This window comes from Equus quagga, chromosome 21 (assembly GCF_021613505.1).
Source record: "Equus quagga isolate Etosha38 chromosome 21, UCLA_HA_Equagga_1.0, whole genome shotgun sequence".
Classification (NCBI taxonomy): Eukaryota; Metazoa; Chordata; class Mammalia; order Perissodactyla; family Equidae; genus Equus; species Equus quagga.
Genome location: NC_060287.1, coordinates 23550798 through 23572971, shown reverse-complemented (window position 1 = coordinate 23572971; position 22174 = coordinate 23550798). Strand labels below are relative to the sequence as shown.

The following is a 22174-nucleotide window of genomic DNA, read 5'->3' as shown; positions in this document are numbered from 1 at the left end:
GCATACTGTGTGCAAATGATAATTTGTATTCCAATTTTTCTTTTTTAGGAAGATTAGCCCTGAGATAACATCTGCCGCCAATCCTCCTCTTTTCGCTGAGGAAGACTGGCCCTGAGCTAACATCCGTGACCATCTTCCTCTACTTTATATGTGGGACGCCTACCACAGCATGGCTTGACAAGCAGTGCCATGTCCACACCTGGATCCAGACCAGAGAACACCAGGCCACTGAAGCAAAACATGCACCACTGCACCACCCCACGGCCCCCTGTATTCCAATTTTTATAATTCTTTTTTCTTTCTCTTGTCTAATTGCATAGGCCAGTGACTCCAAGGATAGTGTCAAATAGGAGTGATGACAGTGTGCATCCCTGTTGTGTTTTTCCCTGACTTCACTGGAAATGCTTTAGGTATTTAATAAATAAACATTGTATCAGCTTTCAGCAGAGATACTATACACGGTTTCTGAACTTTCCAGTTCCCCTGGCTTTTCTTCACTGCCTTTCTTGGTCCAATACCTTCAACTTTTAAAATTTCTTCCATTTGTTTAAAGATAAAAAACAAAGTTCTTCTTCACCCATTGTTTGAAATGGAAAAATTGGACAGGAGGGCAGGGCGAAAAAGGAGCTTGCTAAACTCCATAGCAATGGCCAAAGCAAAGGGTTAGGAAAAGTTCCTTTAGGAGAGGGCTCTGCTCCCGGAGTCACTCTATAGATGGAAGAACAGGAATATGGGGAGGAGTCGGGCCACTCCCGCCCCTGAGTTGGTGCCACCCGCGGAGATGAAATGTGAGTCGGGGTGGGGTGGCCGAGGACGCCGAACGGCCGCCCGCCTGCTGCCCGAGCGCGACTAGGAGAGACAAAGAGACCTCGGCCAGCCTGGGCTCCCCTCGAAGGCTCCCAGGGTAATGGCCAGGTCTCCGCGCGCCCCCCTTCTCGGGAGCGCGTCCCTGTTCCTCTGACCGCCCTCCAGCCCCTCCACCCCTCCATCCCCTCCCCGTTTCGGGTTCTCCCTGCACTCCCAGTCCTCTCTCCACTCTGTCTGTCCGTCTGTCCTGGCGCGCAACCTCCGGCCACCGGCTTGGATGGACGCGCACAGGCTGCCCGGGTGCCCAGTGGTTTTGCTTCCGAAGTTGGTCTTGCTCTTTGTCTACGCAGGTCAGTGACACAGGGCGGCGGGAGAGGGGAAGGGGACTGGGGGCTGCGCTTGGGTCGCACACCGGGCCACGCGGGTTGGGCGGGACGCACCGGGACCTTGGTGGGAGGGGAGACTATGCGGTCCGGCTGGGGCGCGAGCAGAGCCCGCGCGCTGGAACCCCGGCTCATCTCCAAGCAGTGTTGTTTTGTTTTATTCTGTTCCTTTCCTTTTCGTTTTTTTTTTTCTTTCCTTTTTCTTTCTCTCTCTCTGCAAAACAACGTGGAAACCCCAATCCCGGTTTAGGGAATTTTACTCTGTGGGGAGCGTAAAGGTATCCAATTGTAACCACGACTCAGGAGGAATCTGGGGGCGAGGGCGGAGGCTGAGCGGTGGGAGGAAAGCATTTTTAAAAGGCACCTGAAGTTTAGAGGTATTGCTTAAGTTTTAAAATAAACTAATCTGGTGACTTTTCCATTTCAGTATAGACAACCCACTGCCCGTCCATCTCCACATTCTGAATATTCTGGGTTTTCCCTTTCAGAAATCAAAAGCCTTACACTTTTGTTTTTATTCTTTAGAAGATGATTCTCAAGCATAGTAGACTGGGCAACTGGATGCTTTGAGTTCAAATATAAGGTTTTTGAGAGGCATAAATTCACCCAGAATCTAATCTGCTTTCGTTGATTTCTTTAAGAACTTGTTTACAGGTGAAGGGCATCTCATTTCCCTCCTCCTAATTATTCTTAGTGAGAATTGGGAAAAGTTGATGAAGCAAAGCTGTTTTCTTATTTTAGTAGTTGATTTTATTGTAGTTGATATGGAGTCCAAAATGGCCTTTCATTGGTTATTCGTGTATAAAGTTAATTACACATGTGGTTTGGCATCTGCTTCCTGTTCACAAAACAAACTAACAGCAAATTTCTTTATGAAACGTTTTCATATCTTTAATTCCCTATGAGAAAATCCACAGCTTACGCATGACCTTGCAATATTAAATTTATATTTAGCGCTATGATTTACTCTTTGGTACTTAAAAAGATACTGCAAGTGGAATTAAGATGTTCTGCAACGTTGTTACCTGAACATCAAAAGAGTTGAATTGCTCATTCAACCTTGCCAGAAATGAGCCACAACTTCTGGAGTAATTTTCTAACTCTTTATTAAAATCCAAATTAGTGGCTATCTATAAGTTATTTTAAAGATATTTTATTGTAGGGAAAAAGCTGACTTTCAAACACAGAAATTCATAAAGGTAGGAAAAATACCTCCTATGTAACGAGAATCCACACTGTAATCTGTTTACAACACGTATTTCTTTTACTTAAATCGTATAAGGCTTTCAGAATTTGAGAGACTAACAGAATCAATTGCATTAATACTAATTTTATATTAAAATATCTTTATTCACTTGAAGTAATGATAATATTTCCACCTCTTCTGCTTATCAAAAGAAAACAAAAACAAGAAAATAGAACACAGCAAATAAAACTTTAATACCCTCGTTTGCCTTAATCAACCACACCATTAAACAACAACTTTTCTTATTCTTTTGTCTGTTTTATTCCCCATGGTAAAGCCAAAAGCTTCTAGTTTCCTTTCCTCCTGTTCCCCCAGGGCTGGGTACAAAATACCCCCCTCAACCCCCCAACCCCCACCCCAGGTTCAGGAAACTCACAAAGCTGCCCAGCAGCAGGGTTGGTTAGTTTAGAAAGCTTTCTCCATTTCTCACCTCCTTACCCACCCTCCCTAACAAGCTACAAAGTATCACAAGCCAATAATGACTTATTGTCTTGGATAAGAAATGTTGAACTAGTGTGTTTGGTGTTAATTCCTGAACTCTTTATTTCAAAGGCCTTTTTACGCCTGCCATATTGATTCAACTAATATTTACTGAGTGAAATATGTTGAGTGATGTGTTGGACAGAGGCCGTGCTCTAAGTCTTGCGGGGAGACAAAGTGTGCCTGTTACTTTAATGTATAAAAGGCTGTGTCATAGGAGTGCTGCAAGCACGTGCTATAGGTGTTCAAAGGAGGGGACCTTATTGCTGGCTTAGTAGTGTAAGGTCCACGAAGATGATGTCTGTTTCATTCAGCATAATATTCTCAGAGACAGCAAAACGCCTGACCCGTAAGAGAAGCTCAGTAAATATTTGCTCAGAGAAATTGAACTGAAGAGGACTTTCAGGAGCGAGACCTTTGATGGATAGAGAAGCCTCGGACATAGGAGGTGGAGTAGGATATACTGTGAGCAAAGGCAAAAGTCGTGAGATGTGTATATGCAAAAGTAGGTAATTCAGTTTGGTTAGAACTGTGGGATCCAGCTGGAAGTGAGGATTGGGGTGAGATGGGGGAACACTGCAGAAATAAAAACAGTTCAGGCACCCTGGTAAATGAATTGCCAATTTTAATGGGACAAAAACCTAAGCAGATGAACTGTCCATAACCTGAATTATTTCCCCCAAAGCAAATGCATTAAATACACGTTCTATTTGTTAAGGCTCTCACAGCAAGGTTTCTATACCTGAAGCATCATGTTTTACTACGGAATCGCTTGTGGAAAGAGACCCAGTGAAGTGTTTATATTATTATGCAACTCCCACTGCTGGCTACAAAGACAGGATCTGGCCAAGGTTTCACCTTCCCGGCCTCAGCCAGTGACTTCTGTCCCCTCCCTTTCCTTCCTTTCTTATCCTTAGCTATAGCTTGAAGAACCATTTCTGAGCAAGTGCTTGGAGCCAGATGTTGCTTTTCTTGCGCTACACATTCCTTAAGGGGCAAGGGGAAAGGGAGGGAACGGGGACTTCTTCCACACCGTGCCTTGAATTAAAGTCACTGAAGAAACTTTGAAGTGGCTGATGTTCAAGGATATTAACTTGAGTATGAGAAGTAATATTATTCACCTTCTGAGGACAATTGGAACGTTCCTTTCTTTTACAAGTGAGAAAATGCTCTTGTATCATCCAAACTCTAATCTTCATAGAATTATTCTCAAACTTGTGAAAGCAAGTAACGTATCATAATAGGTTTTGAGGTGTGGTTGAAACCTCTGGAAATGGTGAGATTGTGAATGTATTTGCAACACGATTAAATGTCTTTTTCAGTTGTTTAATTCTGGGAAGTAGACATGAGTGCTGGAAAATGCCATAAAAATAATGAACAATGTGTGACATGATCTAGATGTTTGTCTCAGGTATAATCCAGCTTCTTGGCTACAAGATTTTGGGCTTGGTTTCCTGTAACATTGGTTCAAAATATTTTGATAACACCGTGTCCTTATAATAGTAGTAATTGGAGTCCAAGTAGTAATCAAGTCTTTGGTATTCATGAGAGCTTAATAAGATGTCTCTGTCCTGGGCATCCTTCAAAAGGCACCCTGTGGGCCGGAGCTGTGGCTTAGTGGTTAAGTACGGCGTGCTCCACTTTGGCAGCCTGGGTTCGGTTCCCAGGCTCAGACCTACACCACTCATTGGCAGCCATGCTGTGGCAATGACCTATATAGAAAATAGAGGAGGATTAGCACATATGTTAGCTCAGGGTAAATCTTCCTCAGCAAAAAAAAAAAAAAAAAAAAAGGCAGCCCATGAAGCTACTTACACATTGGTTGTCCTTCCCCCACAGAAGTGTCCTTCTCTTGCTATCTGAATGGCTTTGAAGAACATGAAGCAAAATGTCCCTGCTAAGCCCTTGAGATAACTGACCAGTCTAAATATTTGAATTAATTAAACGTCACTAAAAATGAGAGCTATAGAAATTCACCGAGAAAACAAAAAAATAAATAGCCTTAAAAAGGGTGATGCACTCTGCAAAAAGCATACACTATCAGTAAATCATTAAATTGTGTTTCTGGCATAAACATTTTAAAGTGGATTTAAGCAATTACTGAATCTTACAAAGGTAATTATCTTTTCCTCTCATTTCTTCTTACCATATCCCAGAGGAAAACATCAAGGTTTGCTCATTTCTGAGGTGGAAGTAAAATTGAGGGGAAGAAAATATGAATTTTTTTACTTGTTACACAAAGGCCATGCATTATTGATAAAGGTGAATGAACTTTGTTACTTTTTGATCACATCCATTTGTAAACAATCATCTTGGTAGTGAGGTGATTTCAAAGCAAAATCTGAATTTTCCTTTCTAGATAAATCAATTACAGGGACATGTAGACATAAATACAACGTCTTGCACTTTTATGTTATGACTTTGACAGGAAAACAAAAGTCTTATATAATTTAGATAGTAGTTATTACCTTCACAGATTGAGTTGGAAGTGACTTATTTTGTGATTCTTGAACATGTAACTTACATTTTCATATTATACTTAATGTTTTCCTAACCATGTACCTGAAACTCACATACCCATTATAATTTATACCACTGATTATAACTAAATGATAACCTTAACTTATTAAACCTAAATCATTTTGATGAGGTAAAGAATTTTTAAAAGCTAGAGTAATTTTTATTCACCGTCTTTGGTATAATTTTCCTTGCCAAAACACTTAGAAAAAAGACAGTAATTTGGTTTTCAGCCCCAACATGTTTATTTCAGTCAGAAAATAATCTTTCCCCCTTCACATAGTGAAGTGCTATTCACTATGTGAACAGTGCTATTTCATAGCTTAATAATTCTCAAATATGACATTAAACTCTTAATTATTCACAAGTTAATTATCCATGGGAACTTCTTCCTATAACTAACTCATTATCCTCCAATCTAAATAGATTGACAGGATATGCAGACATTTGTCTTATCATATGTGTGCAAACTGTAATTTTGAAGGTAAAAAATGGTAGAGAAAGAAGAGCACAAAATGCATGGTCATGAAAAATATACATTATTTAAAAATTATTTCCATTTGACATTATCCATGTCAATAACACTTTCCATTAAATGAAGTTAATTGGTAGTAATACCGTAAAGTCAAAAGACTTTGTCATTTAAGAATTACTATAAGAACTCTATTGACAAATTGAATGACTGACTAGTTGGATCATTCATTCCCCCCTTCATTATCTCATTCAACCCACTCTGACTCCCAATTATGGTACTTGACACAGGAGATTCAAAGTAGAATGGTCTTTGCCTTTTCTAGATTTATGACTAAGAGGGAAGGAGGATTAGTTTAGATGATTACAAATGTTTTAGAATTCTGAGTAGGTAAAATGAAGATAGAAATGCACTGAAGAGAGATCATTGACCAATTAAGATATGAAATAGAATGATTTCTCCTGAAGCTGTGATTTCAGAACTATAACTGCACCTGCTTTTATTTTGTAGACAACTGCCTTGCTCAGTGTGGCAAAGACTGCAGATCTTATTGCTGTGATGGAACCACGCCCTACTGCTGCTCCTACTATGCCTATATTGGGAATATCCTCTCGTGAGTATGGGTCAAATTTGGCATTATTGATACTCTTTCCCTTCTTCAGTTATGTTTTCAAAAAGTACTAAGTTGTAGGCATGGGCAAGAAATGGTAAGATTGGTTGTTGACATAAAATCTTTACTGGGGATACTAAACACTCATCACTACCTCGTGTGTTATGTTGTTTGACAAAATGTATAAATTAATATACAAAATAAATTGCTTTTATTATAAGGAAATTGAAAGAAGTATTCCTTTATTGTTTAATTTTATGTACTATACTGTTTTAACTAGACAATATTCTTATTATTGATCTTTTTTTTAACGTTGTAAGTTATGTTTTTGTCTGCTTTGTTGAAGAATTTGTAAGTTAGAATTTGTCATTTAATTATGGCTGGTTTATTTTGCCATACAAGTATTTGTCTAACTCCTCAGGTAGATATCAGGGGAAAGAGATATTATGAATAAAAAAAGTTGAGATATGGAATGTCAATATTCTACATAATGCATATTAAGCAACTTTAGGAAACAGGTTTAGAGCCCAAGGAAGGCTAGACACCAATGATGTAAAGTGATAACCAACTGCAAACATCAGTGAAACATAGAATGTGTTAAGCATTTCTCCATAACAAATTAAGAATTTATTTTAGAGATGCTTCTGGGCAAAGGGCAAGGGAGAAGCAGGAACTGCTTTCAGGGTTGTATGTCTGAAAAGTGTACAATTCTCAGTTCCTCTATACAGACCATCAAGTTGAGAAATAGAAGGTAGAGAATTAGGAACATTAGACTTTCCTGCGTGAAAATCACCCATGATTTTCAGATGGCAGCAGGAGTCTAGCCACTGTCCTCCTTAGTTTTTATTTTTCAAGTGAATATCAGGATGACTTGGGAGCTGTTCTGCTCCCATGCCCTCTGAAGACTCATGCCCTGTGAAGGCTTAAGTAGACCCAGGAAAGATCAGGCACTAAGGGTGTGCCTGGCTGTTTAGCGATGTGTCCATTGAGATGGCTTATAACTCATCCTCTATTTCCTGAGAATAGAAAACACGGCACTACATAAACTTTCTGGAATCAAAGTTGGGGCTGATATTAGAGATCATATTTCTCTGAATAAGGCCAAAAAGAATCATGCTTCAGGATACTCTTGAAGGCTAACATCGCTATGTAAGAATTGTCAGGCTGTAGTAAAGATTGATGAACAGAACTTAAGCATTCTTTGAAATGCAAATAAACTCTATGTAAGATGTGTGGATTTTTTTTTTCTCGTGGAAGACTTGGTGGAAAAGAGATTAAGTCCCCTTCTTACATTAGAGAACCGCCAGAATGATACATACAGAAATTAATCAGCGGAGAATACCTTAAATATAAATACATAATGATGTTTCACGTTTGTATATCACTTCGCACTTTTAAAGTCATTTAAAATACATTATTACTAAGTTAAAATATTATTTTTGAGTGGTCTCCACGTGCCAGATGCTGCTGTTCCAGATAGATGTGTGAGTGGGCCCACAGGTGGTATAGGTTTGTGGAACTTGCGGTTATCGTGATGCTGTGAGTGTTTCATCCTCTGGCTCCTGGCTCATTTCTCTGCCCACATCATGGCGTGTGTTGTGCCCCTATTTCTCACCTCATAGCTACCTCCACCCTGGTAAATATATATATAAAGGACATAATTACTTATTAATCAAAATACTTAAAAATTTTAAATTTACAGATATGCTTAATATGTTTTATATCTGCAATCAGATTCACATTTTTGTGGTACGTATTCTAAGTCTTTTAACTAATTTCGCCACTTGGTTAAAGAATTAGTTGAGTTGATACATTTATCTGGGTTATTAGGGCTATGTATTTGTTATGTTTGAAAAAAAGAATTTTGTTTTCTGGGGGGTGGAAATAAACACAGATTATTTCAGGCAGTTAAAACTGAATTTTTGGTTCAAAATAGAAACCACTAAGTAAATCTCTAGCTAAACAATTCTTAGGGGTAAAAAGGGCTGTAAAGTGTTTTCCCCAGTGGATAAAGGAGAATACATTTTCAGGATTTCCAGTTATTGTTTAAGATTTGAAAAGCATGCTCAACTCCACCCAAAGCTTTTTTTTTAAGTTGGGGTGGGGGGTGCGGAGAGAAAAAAGTCATTCCAAGAATGCTTACAAAAGTTCTTTCATGCTCGTGTTTTCAAATATTGCTATTTTGGAACTCATAAACTGGCTTCCTCTCTTCCAAGCATCCAGACACATTCTTAGTAAAATCATTTTAATCATCTTAACAGAAAATTAAATCTTTGTGGTTATCAGAGAAATAATAAGGAAAAAAGGTTATGTATCCTAAATGAATAATTTTATAAATTTGTTCTAAGTTAGTTTCTATTTTTGTTTTCAAAATAGAAAATGTCTTGGCTCAGTTTAAAATGAGCTAAAAAGAGTATAAAATACAATTTGGGTCATTCTAGACTGTTGGTAAATTGCTGAGGCCTCTCCTTAGTCACCTTCTAAAATAATCAGTGGTGATATTAAGCCCTTAATTCTCTTTTACTTCAACTCTCCTTTTTCTTTCGCGAATTAATCATAAAGACATTTATAAAGAGATCACTCTTTCAATTTGCCTTTTAGTTGAAAAGTCTTATTTTACTCAAGTCCCTCCATTTTATATTCCAAATATGAGTTATTTTTGACAAATAAATTCAGATTCTACCCCTCCCTTTTTTTCTTTTCTCAGTTAAGAATTTTAAAATTTACTTGCATCTCATGAAAAACTTTCAAAATTAAACTTTTAAAATCGCATATCTACTTTTTAAAAATTGGGATATAATCAACATATAACATTATGTTAGTTTCAGGTATACAACATAATGATTCGATATTTGTGTATATTGCAAAATGATCACCACACTAAGTGTATTTGACATAAGTCTATTTGAAATAACATACCTACATTTGATCACTATGGTCACAGATGATGTTGACTTCAATACAGAAAAATAATAGTATTATTTTCCAGCATTTAAGAATAATTTTTACAAAAGTCAGCATATTCTGTGCAGTCAGTTATTTACAGATACATATTGAATGCCTGTTACCATGGCAGTACTGAGCCAGTTCCTGGAATCCAAAGATGAATAAATGATGTAACCCTGGCCTGAGGCATCTCGCAATCTAATAAGAGAGGAGAGTATAGACAAATAATTCTAATTCAATGAACTAATCTATGAAGCATTATTAAAGGGCTGGGAAGAGAGAAAACAGCTAGTCTGTGAGTGTGTGGGTGTGTTTAGAAAGGGATGTCTAGAAAAAGCCTCATAAACACGAAATTTGAACATAATTTTGAAGGAAGAATAGACATTTACATCAATGGACAGTGATGAAACGGAAGAACATTCCAGACAGAGAGACTCTCTTACAAAGGCAAAGATAGAAGAAAGGAAATGCTTAGTTTGGGAAAGCCCCTGTTGTTCAGTATTGCTAGAGAAGAAATGTTAAACTTTGAATATAGCATGAATAAGTAGGTAAGACAAAAGCTAGACAGTTACTTTTATCTACTTTTATTGGTGGACTACATACTTGTATTGGATGTGCCTAACAAAACTAAAACAAAATAATTCAATACTTTTCTAGAAATAAGATAGCTGGTTTTATATAGACAGGACACATTCCGAGACACCACAAAGACAAGGGACAAAAATGAGAAGGTGTCAAAGGAGATTATTTTTATTTATTTCATGTAAAAAAGATTTGGAACGAACACTTGGAGATGTTGCGCTATTTAGTATCATTTACCATAGAATATGTGACCTTGGAATTATTTCTCCGTTTTTGACATTTTTGATCGTGAGGACAACTACCTGAAGATTAGAAACCTCACTGTTTGAAAATGAGAGTTGGGCCAATTCAAGAAATAAACAATTTCTCATCAAACTGATTCTCAAACATTTCATTCAGCCACTCCTCCCCATGAAAGCTCAACATCCTGTGATGAATATGGAAAGGAGCATTTCAATTCTTGCTTCTGATGAAATGTGATTGACATTCCCTCAGAAGAGAGGATCCAGCATAAAGATGTGGTTTGCAGAGTACTCTTTAGAATTGTAGAATTCAAGGGAATAGAGGGTGCAATTGATTGGCTAATTACTGTTACTAATGGAACAAACTAAAAGTAGGACTTTACTGAAAAGGAAGGTAAACTGCTGTGTCAGTAAGAGAATAACTGTACAATATTGAATATGAACCACATAATGGCTAGGTTGGACATAGTGGGCCAGATGACAAAATATAAAATTTAATCCCCTTACTCAAAAGCAGATTTTTGCTATTCTAGTTTGCCTTTGTAAAATGCAGATCTGCCTAGGGCTTCTTCAGAGTACCATCTGGCCAACACAAAATCCCCACAGGGAAAAATCAAGAGGAAGAACTAATAATGGAGATCCTGATGGGATTAGGTTTCTTTTCTTCTCAATGAAATGTGAAAGATGTATTGCCCGCGGTTTTGCAAAGACAGCTAATAAATATCACAACTGTGATGTTAGAGTTATGTTATGCATGAAAGCAAAATTGAGTTAAAAGATAAAGGTTTCATATTTCCAAATGGCATTTGAGGTCCTATGCTCATTAAGTAGCTGAGCATTCTGAATAAAACACGTGAAGCTATTCAAACAGCGACAGAAACATAATGCATTTTGAAAGGCCTTTGGCATTGGTAAAAAACATCATTAAAATTAACTAAATATAAATATTCTTAGTACCTAGATATTTAAAAAAACACCTCTGTAAGGTACATACTGAGCAAATCAAAGTTTGTGGGAGTCTTATTTTTGTTTTAATAATAATGCAAAGATAAAAAACTAGTATAACATTACAATAAGTATGAACTTGATTTAAAATGTAGTAACAAATTATGTTTGATATAAGAAGAAAGTCATTGTTTCTCGGAAGACATATATTTTCACTTTATGTGTTGTTTTATTAAGAGCAAATATAAATGTGTAGATATCTAAAGCTCTTTTCAGTCAATTGTATTCTATTCTCTCATAATTCCCTTTGTAAATTAAGCTAGTTGTCAGAAACATAACTTGTTTTCAGGAAGGAATAGACGAAGTTTCTAGAACATGTTCCTAGCAATTTATTTCTATAAATACGTAGGGAGATATTCTATGTTCTACACCAGGTGCTGGAGGATATAGCCATGGATCAAACATGGCTCCTGCTCTTGCATTGCTTATAGGCTACTGGAGAACATAGACCTATGAACAGATAGTTTAACAGGCTGTGGAAAGCACACAATGCAGTGGAATCAGAAAGGAGGACTTTTAGTCCAACTTTAGGGTGATAGGAAGACTTCCTGAAGGAGAGTCATTCTAAGATCAGTCTTGAAAAGCAATTGATAAAATTCATCACTCACTTAGAATTAAAAGAAAACACTAGCAAACTAGCAATATGGAAGAAAATTTCTTAGTCTAATAAATATCAAAAGAACAAACAAACAGCCCCACTCAATGATATGCTGTTATAACCTTTCCCCTTCAAGGCAACTATAAAACAAGCTAGCATCTAGAACCACTGCTGTTCAGCATCATACTGTCCTGGTCACTGTAATCAACAAGGCAAATTAAAACGAGGTAGTAATAACTGGAAAGGAAGAAAATAAATTTTTTTATTTACATAAAATATGATTTCCTATACTACTCAGCCTATAAAAACGAATAAGAGTATTCACCAAGACTGCAGGATATAAGGTCAGTGTACAAAAATTAGTGCATTCCTATATATCAGCAACACGCAATTAGAAAATGTAGTATGTTTGTGTGTACACAAATCTTACTTACAATGTCAAAATCTATAAGATACTTAGTATGAAATCCAATAATAATATATGCTTGGCATTTATGGAGTCATATAAATACATAAAAATTTCAAGAGATGAGAGACCAAAAGAAATTGAGATATACCAAATTGTGGATGGAATACTGTAAGGATGTCAATACGTGGGATATATCAATTCTTCCTGAACTGTATGTAAGTTCAACGCAATTCCAATCAAAACCCACAGGACCATTTTTTGTTGAGTTTGACAGACTGAGCCTAAAATTTATGTGGGACAGTAAAGGGCATAGAAAAGAGAAGCAGTTATGAAAAAGAACAAAATGAGAAGACATGCCTTACGATATCAAGATTTATTATACAGTTACAGAAAATAAATCGTATGATATTGGTTTACAGACAAACTGATAGAATATAGAGCTTATAAACTGACATATGGGAGCTTGATAGAGAGCAGAGATAAACCCATCCTTAGGTGCTTTCCAAAAGTCACCTCAATAACATAAACTTGGGTGTGGTTGAAAGGGGTTTGTTATGATATCAAGACACCTTTTTCACTGATATCACTTAGGAAATTCAGAGGGGTTTAGGGGCTCTGTACCAGAAACGGGAACTAAGACCAAATGTATATTTCTTCCTATAAATATCACAACACCTTGTTAACATGCAGATTGTGATTTGGCAGGTCTGGAGTGGGATCTGAAATTCTGCATTTTTAACAAACTCTCAGGGGATGCTGATGCTGCCCATCCTCCAGGCACACTTGGGTAGAGAGGGCTGGTGCTATCTGACAATGTCCTGTACTACAGGTTGAAATGATAGAAGAGATTAGGACCTGAGGACTGATGGGATGTGGGGCTAGGGATTGAGGCTAAAGGAAAGGAACAAGCCTAAACTAATTCTTAAGCTTCTACTTTGGATGATTGGGTGGATGGTGTTCTGGGAACTAATGGGGAATATTCAAGAAGATTCAAAGAGGGGAATGAATTCCGTTTTTAATATGTTGAGTGCCTGGGGGGTGAGGGGGCTATAGGCTCTATAGCCTATAGGCCTGATTCAGTGGGCCTTTAATTTGTGGAATGCACCAATCTGAACTCTGTAGACAGCCTGGATCATCACTTCTAGGTTTGGGAGTAAAAAGCCTAGAGGTGCTGGTGTGAGGGTGTGTGAGAGTGAATGAGATGTTCTGAAGAGAGGTGTAAGAAAGAGAAGAGCAAACAATGATGGAACCTCAGGGAAATTCAAGAGTACTCTGTGATTTCTCGCCTTTCTACATTTGATCAGAATCCTGAACAGTGTTCTCCGTTTCAGCCTCCTTTAAGTTGTTCTCCATCCCTTCAAAATTCCTTCATGTCTATGAAAATTGATGTCCTTTGCTAATCGGCCTGAATACACATCTCATGGTGGCAGGGACAGTGATGTCTTTATTTTCTTCTATGTGCTTTTTGTGTTTTATGTTATATGAGAGATAGGACTCATGGTATTTCAGTTCATTCTAAATTGAATATGTTCTCATAACAAAGCAGTTTATGTGAGTATCCATCCATCCTTATTTACTGGGATTGTGCCCAAACCGTATCAACTCACATCTGGGCATATATTCCAGGTTTTAGGAGCTCCCTTAATTAAATAGAAATCAGAGTCAGGAATTATAAGACAAAGTGTGTTTGGTGGTAGCAGGGATTCTTAGAGTGAAGGTAGCTACCATTTATTTAATGCATTCTCTGTCCCAGGTGCTTAAAACACATTAGTTTGTTAATTTTCAGAATAGCCCTCATGATCTGGGTGTTATTATTCCTGTCTGCACAGAAGAGGAAGTTGAGACCCAGAGTGAAGTAATCTGTCTAATGTCACACAGCTACCGTGTAATGAGCTGGTGTTTAAAACTACACGTGTTTGACCTCTTTCTGCTACTCCCCACCAGCTCCCTAAGATCTGAAGAAGATTTCAAGATGGATGAGTGGAAACTATTCATTGCTATAAGACCTTATGAAACCTAAACACCATATGTTGAGGTTTGCTTACTCTCAGTATCTGGATTAAATTCCCTGCTTTAAACTGCCATAAAATTATCCTTTCTCTACTCTGTTATTATCACGTTATTCAAGCTCCTGAACTATCTCTGCCCTTCCACACTCTGGAACCTGAGAAGACAAGAAGCCAATCTAACAGCTTACCATTGAAGGCACAAGGCCTAACCAACTCAATGATCCACAATGAATTGTTTAAATGCAGGTCAAGCCTCCAGTTAAACATGAAAAACGTGACACTTTTTGAGTCCTAAATAAATATGTATCATCTGGATAAGTATTTGCTTAGAAAAATCATATTGTAATTGAAATATGTTACTGATTTCAGAGAATTTCTTCTCATGGAGAACAAATCAGATATCACTACATACCAAAAGGAGTGATTTCTCTGTAGTCAGTCCTCACTTTCTGATCACTGCTGTTTATGATAAATTATCATCAGATGATAGGGATTAAAATTCAAACACCATTTTGATTATAATGATTTAACCTCTTGTCATATTTCTGGAGAGAATGTGCTCTCTCAATAAAGCAATATGATCTGCCAGCCTATGACTATTAAGGCAACAGGCACCTGTGCAACACTATTCACTTGCATAATTTTTGGAGATAAAATGTTTTATTGATAAAATTGAGGAGGAAACAATTATGCACACACGATTTTTACTCCGTTATGTTAGAAAAATTCTGGTGGACAGCTGCAGGCCAGAACACACTGTCTTCCAGCTGTCTCCCAACTGCGAAATATTAGGATGAACACACCCACAACTAATGAAAATTTCAGAGGGCAATGGTAAGCTCATAAAGTGTAATAGGATTCCATCTGAAAGTGCCACGGGTGAAAGCTTTGGCTGTTTAACCCATGGTAACTCAGAGACAAATAGAATTTGTTTCAATATTCATTCTTAAGGCAAGGGGAAGAAGAAAGAAGATTTACAGGTAGCAAGAAGAATGCTTTTTGTATGCCTTTGCACAAATCTGACAAAAATAGAGAAAAAACACGACAAATTACTTCAAACATACTCTGTATGACTACACACTGTCAAAAAGGTGAGCCGAACTGGATCTCCCCATGCTGCATTTTGCAGAAAATAAGTGCTACCTGTGGTTGCAAATAACAGCTGTACGATGTTGATACATGTTTCTTCTGCAAATACCAGGAATAATACAAAATCAGCCTCCAAAGTATTACACAGAGGGAAATCTTTGAATCTAAATTTATCAAATAAATGGTGAAAACTCTACTTTGTGGTTGCAATCTCGAGTAATACCCATCCTTACATTAAGCAAATAGACCTTCTTGCCATTTGCTGGGTGGAATGAAACAGGAAACAACTCTTGTGATTCTGTTCTTAATTAACAGTAGTTTTAGTGATGGGAGTTCTAGAAAAAAGACCAAGAATATTTGGATTCACAAAAATGGGGTTTGAGTTCCTCTTCTTTTATGCTGTGTGAACTTGATTCTCCTAATATCACTGAGCCTCCATTTATTAATTTGTAAAGAGGGACAAGTAGTAACAACTTGCCTCTCTCTCAGCATTAGGCTGAAGGATATATTTGTACCTAAAAGTACTTCGAAGGGTTTTGCAAATTTTTCTTGTCATTAATGAAAACATTGGGCTCTGAAAACATCTGGACTTTGGGCAAAGAGGAAGCAGATGGGGAGCAAACTGGCTTCTCAAGGTCATTTGGAGAGCCCGTGACTAAGCAACCGAGCACCACTTTGAGTGTGAGGTTCTCTCCCTGGTCCTCTGGGCCAAAACGTGGGCATCTCTCCTCCCTAGAGCACACTCAGCCTTGACTGAAATAAATGGCCTTCTTAATCAAATGTGATTGCAGTCTGATAACTCCAAAGGCAGCTAATTAAGTTCTGTGTCCTGCTGCCCAGCAGTTGCTAAAAGCATAATACAGACCAAAGAGTCGTGCATTAAATACACAAACCTGCCATGTTGCCCTAGGCTGACCTGTGCATTACAGAAATCATCTCAAAAAGGGGTAAACACAACTAAATAAAACTAGAGAAACCTGATTTATTAAAAAATCACACATGCAATACCAAAAATCGGGGGGCAATGATTTGCTTTACAAAAGGATTCATGATGGAGTTCCAATTAATTCTTCTTTCAAAATTTATTTTATTCACCACTTTTCAGAAATATGTATTGTGCATACAACTGGTTCATCTCTATTGATGACATGTCAGTAATTAATTCACAAAACAGTCTTGTCACCTCTGGCCATTTCATCAGAGTGATCACAGTACTCTACAGATTTGAGCGTGCCTTTGCATGTAAAAGTTTAGAATTGCCCTGATTAGACTTTAAGAGAAATGTGTTCATCAGCAGTTCTCTCCATATGTCAGTGCTTTTAAGACTTACAAGAATAAAAAGGGTAATATCTTGCCTCTGATGATACTGTACATAACCTACATTTGCAACATTCGCCAGATTCAAAGTATTTTCAGTGGTAGTGAATAAATGCCAGATGGCATGTGAATAAAAAGTCATTGATCATAGCAAGGATCAGCTGAGGTCTATCAATTCTAAAATGAGTTTATTTTTATTCAGCTTGTTGGCTTTAAACAGTCAGTTTACTGTACATACTATATATTTCGCTTAGTGGTTACGGTAAAACAGTTTTGTCTCATTATCTTTAGTTGGAAGGGTTGCTTCCAGCTCTGGGTAAGACAGAAAAGCACACTCCACTTTCTGCCTCCCACTGAATGCAGCTATAGAATTTGGGTGGAATGCATGGAGCAGCTATTTCAGGTGTGTGTGGAAAGCAAATAGGAGAAGCAGATTGGGGTACAAGACCAAAATTTGAAGTACTGCCTATCTAGCCTTGAGTTTATCAGTTTTTTTCCCTCTGTCTGCCCCACACTGGACTAAACATAGCCCAAAACACGTAAGTAGCCTCCAGGACGTGAACAGACAGAGCTACGGGAGAAGCTCTCTAGTTCTAGGTAAATAAGCAAGGTATCTTCATGCTCAAAGACAGTGGGGGAAGTACCTCTATATTTTTTCTTTTCTCTGTTTTCTTGTGCAGCTCCCAAGTGGTCTTTTGGTAGCAGAGGCAGCAGTGCCAGTGGGAGTGACAATGACAGTAACAGGACCCAACAGGAGCCTAAAACTCTTTCTGATCAAATTGATGTAATACCAGGAGGATGGGGTGAATCCCCATTGCTTTTTTACTGTCTCTGTCTTCCCACTGTCTACCCTTGGATATGAGCCCATTTGTGGAAGTATGCAAAGAGCGGGGTAAATAAAGCCCATCTTTCTGACCAGAAAACCACAAAGAGTTGCCCCAGGGAACCAGAAAGTACTAGGGAAATCATCAAGATGGAGAAAATCAAGAAAGTGACCCCTAAAGTTGCTTGTGAACTCTTGGGATCGTCTCAAGTTGCACCTGCATGGATCTAACCCTAAATAGGATACCTTGACCTTGAGGACTGAATACATGATAAACAACCACCCAGATCCCAGATTAGCAATTGGGTGGTGTACACATGGGACAGATCCAAACATGCCTACAAAGCTTTGAAATTGGAACTTATATTGAAAGAATAACCAACAGAGTCTGATTGGAACTTGTCTAAATTGAACCTGGTTGATTGCCTGCTAAAATAAAAATATCAAAATTCTACATAGATTTAAACAAAACCCAAAGTCTTATAACATAATATTCAAAAAGTCCCTGATATAGTCTATAATTACCTAGCATACAAAGAACCAAGGAAATCACAACTTGTGAGAGAAAGGCAATCATCAAGCAACAGAGATGTTGGAATTTATCTGACAGAGACTCTAAAGTAGCTATTACAAAAAATGATCCAAGAATTAGGGGCAAATGCTATTTGAATTAGTGAAAAGACTGAAATAGAAAAATAGAGAAAAAATAGAAAATATAAAGAGCGAAATAGAAATTTCAGAACAAAAAATACAGTAGCCAAGATTAAAAAAAAATACTGGATAGGCTCAATAGAAGAATAGAGACATCAGAGTAAAGAATAAGTGAATTTGGAGACAAATCAATAGGAATTATCCAGTCTGAACAACAGAGAGAAAAAATATTGGAAAAAAATAAAGCAAACAGAGTCTCAGGGATCTGTGGGACAATAACAAAAGGTCTAGCATTCATGTCATCAGAATCCCAGAAGAGAGAAGAAAGAGTGTGGTGCTAAAACCTTTCCAAGTTTGGTGAAAGAGAGAAGCTACAGATTCAAGAAGTTCAGTCAACTCTAAAAAGGATAAACTTAAAGAAAACCACACCCAGACACATCGTGATCAAACTACTGAAAACTAAAGAAAAACAATCTTGAAAGCAGCCAAAAAAAAATCAACAGATTACCTATTGGGGAGCTATAATTTGAATGACTCCATATTTCTTATCAGCAATCATGGAGGCCAGAGAAGTGACTTGTTGTTTCAGAGCTGAAAAAAGAGAATTGTCGGTTCAGATTTCTACAACCAGCAAAAATATCTTTCAGGAATAAAGGTGAAATGAAGACCTTCTCAGATTAAGAAAAAATAAAAAAATATTTAGTGAGCAGAATTGATCTATAAGGATTGCTAAAGGAAGCTCTTCAGAAAGAAGGCAAATGATACCAGCGAGAAACTTGGAATATCAGAAAGGAAGGAAGAGTATCAAAATTGGCATATATGTGGGTAAATATAATAGCCTACTTTTCCCCCTTTTGAGTTCTTTAAAATATGTTAGACTGTTGAATTAAAACCATATAATATTGTATGTTAATGTTTTCAATGAATGTAGATGTCATATATAAGCCAACTATACCATAAAGAGGGAGGGTAAAGGGATCCATAAAATGGAGAGGTTCGATATTCTAACTAAAGTAGTATAAAAGTGACTCTAAGTGATGAAGAAAAGTTAAGTACGTATTCTGAAATCCTTAGAGCATCCATTATAAAGAAAAACAAAAGTAAACGAAAAAACCCTACAGCACAATATATGTAGTCATCAAAGGAATGAAAAACAAACAAAAAAAGTAGAAAGAAAATAATGAAATGATAGACCTAAATCAAACATATCAATAATCACATTAATACTCAAAACACACTAAATGAAGGACGGAGAATGGATTGTTTTAACTGACAGAAATTTATCCTATGTGAATGTAACTCACTTCAACTACGATGATGTAGGTAGGTTACAGCATGGGAGGAGGCAGGGAGATGTTGGTCAAGGGGTACAGCATTTCAGTTATGGAAGATGAATAAGTTCTGGAAATCTAGTATATAACAATGTGACTATAGTCAACAATACTCTATTGTGTACAGCTGTGGGTCACTTAAAGATGGGGATATGCTCTGAGAAATGTGTTGTTAGGTGATTTTGATTTCGTTGTTGTGTGAACATCATAAAGTGTGCTTACGCAACCCTAGGTGGTATAGCCTACTACACATCTAGGCTGTATGGTATTACTCTTATGGGACCACCATTGTATATGCTGTTCATCGTTGACCGAAACGCCATTATGCAGCACATGACTGTAACTGAAATTTGCTAGGAGGGTAGATCTTAAGTCTTCTCCGGACACACACATCCATAAGAAAAAGGTAACTATGTGAGGCGATGGATATGCTACTTACTTTGATTGTGGTGATTATTTCACAACGTATACATGTATAAAATCACCAAGCAGTGTACCTTAAATATATACAATTTTTAATTGTTAATTGTACCTCAATAAAATGAGGAGAAAAATAGAAATGAGCTAGCAAACCATGAAAAGGAAAAAAAGTAAAAGATAGAAAAAGATATACCATGCAAATGTTAACCAAACGAAAGCTGGAGTAGCTCTATTAACATAAGACGAAGCAAAGTCCAGAGTGGAGAACATTACCAGAGATAAAGAGTGATATTGCATAATGAGAAAAGGGTCAATCAACCAAGAAGACATAACAATCAAAAGGAGGTATTCAAAATTTTGATGTTTGGTTTTTATAAACTGCAAACAAAGGTTTGGTTTGTTGAAACCTTACTAGGGAAAAAAACAATATATGTATGTTGACTTATATACAGAATTAGATGAAATTGCATTTTCCTTTTCTTTTTCTTATTTAGTTTTAATTATGAGTCTTGTCAGTGAACTGCAAATAATACCAAGGAAGCTTACTCTATTCTAATTCTAAACCAAGCTAAAACTTGACAATCCCTGGCATATTTTATGTGTAAACACCTCAACCAGGAAATGAGATTTTTAAGGAGATAGCCTACACATGTGTTTTTTTGTAGTGCACCAAAACCTCATTGCAGTGATGGTAGAAATATTAATTTAACATACCGGATGGAGAGTGTGCCCTGTAGGTAACATGGCATAAGGACAAAGATATGAGAAACAGAAAATTGAGTATCGATAATTAAATTTTGTGATAAAAATGACTAAAATAATTAATTTCAACGTAAACTTATTAAGGGAAATATATTGTTTCATGAAATATGGAAGGGAATTTTGGAAGGGAAAAGAATATAATAATAAAACCAAGACTCTTTAATCACTGGCAGGCTTTTCCAACTATCTTCATACATTTTTAAAAATTCATTAAACTTTTTAAAAGAATGATCTTGGCTTTTTTTCCCTAATCTAAATATTTATGAGAAGGGAGAGTTCGCACAGAGCTACAAGACCCAAAAGCTCATTCCTTTCCGGGTGCAAGAAGAAAGTAGTTCATAAGGGAAAAGAGCTTATCCTGAAATGATTTCTCCAAAGCCAGTTAAATCTGTTCTACTTTTCAGATTACGCTATTAGGAAAACTAACCCCCAAGTGTTTCAATTAATCGATGGTCTGATTTAAAGATCTGCAAAACCTTGTAGGGTTTTTTTTTTCCTCCTGTACTGCATCATTTGTTTCAAATAACACTTTTAAGCTTATATTAGCATACAAGAAACAAAACCATATTTATTCATTTCTTAAATCACAGTCAAGCTTTTAAATGTCTTGTGATTGTAAACACCAGACATTAATTATGTCTGTTCCGCAGAAAGTAGAGATTTCACAGCATTTAAATGAGTTTAAATTAGAGGTTGCCAAACTTTAGTATGCATGAGTGTCGCCTGGGAGTGCTTGCTAAATATACATTTTCCCAACACCTAATCTAGAAATTCAGGTTCAGTAGGTCCAAAATGGGGGCAAGAAGCCAATATTTTTAGTAACCTCCTCCCACTAGGCAATTCTGGAACAAATGGCCCTTGGACCACACTGGTCTGTATAAACTGTACCAAAAACCATTTCATTTTGGACTCCTGTTTTTCTGTTAACATATTAAGAAATATAATCAAACTGTCATTTCATGAACTATAACTTCTTTAGACTTACATAGACTTACATAAAGGCTTATTTCAAATTACTTTGGTGGATATATTCAGAAGTATTGAAAACAAAATGCTGTGAAGATTTATTCACGTCCAATCCAAGTAATTGAATGGAGAGGGGAGACCAATGAGTTCTCAGGAAGCCCATGAACAGGGAAATGTACAAAACTTTTGCCTCTACCAAAAATAGTGTTGTAAAATGGAGATAACATTAGAATCTGTCCCATAAGTGGCTACAAGGAATAAATTAGTTAATACTTATGAACCGCTTAGAACAGCAGATGGTGCTCGGTAATTATTAGCTACCATCTTTCTTCTCTAATGTATGCTTCCATTACATCAATTACAGCATGATGATGGGTAAATCAGGGAATGCTATTTAGTGTAACAGGGAAGTTGTGTTGGTTCAAACATGATTTTTCCTTGGCAAAGGGAGTCAAAAAAGTGGAAACAGAATTACAGTCTTCGGCCAGAAAGGACAAAACCCTTAACTT

The 22174-nt window shown here is 37.1% G+C and overlaps 1 protein-coding gene across 1 annotated transcript in view; it reads left to right on the top strand.

Moving 5' to 3' along the window:
* Positions 1 to 789: 789 nt before the first annotated feature.
* Positions 790 to 22174, top strand: part of CYYR1 (cysteine and tyrosine rich 1) — a 101872-nt gene continuing 80487 nt past the window's right edge. Inside the window, exons 1-2 of the mRNA XM_046648279.1 lie at positions 790 to 1157; positions 6416 to 6518. Coding sequence (XP_046504235.1) covers positions 1085 to 1157; positions 6416 to 6518 — 176 coding nt within the window. The 5' untranslated portion in view covers positions 790 to 1084. The remainder of the gene's footprint in view (positions 1158 to 6415; positions 6519 to 22174) is intronic.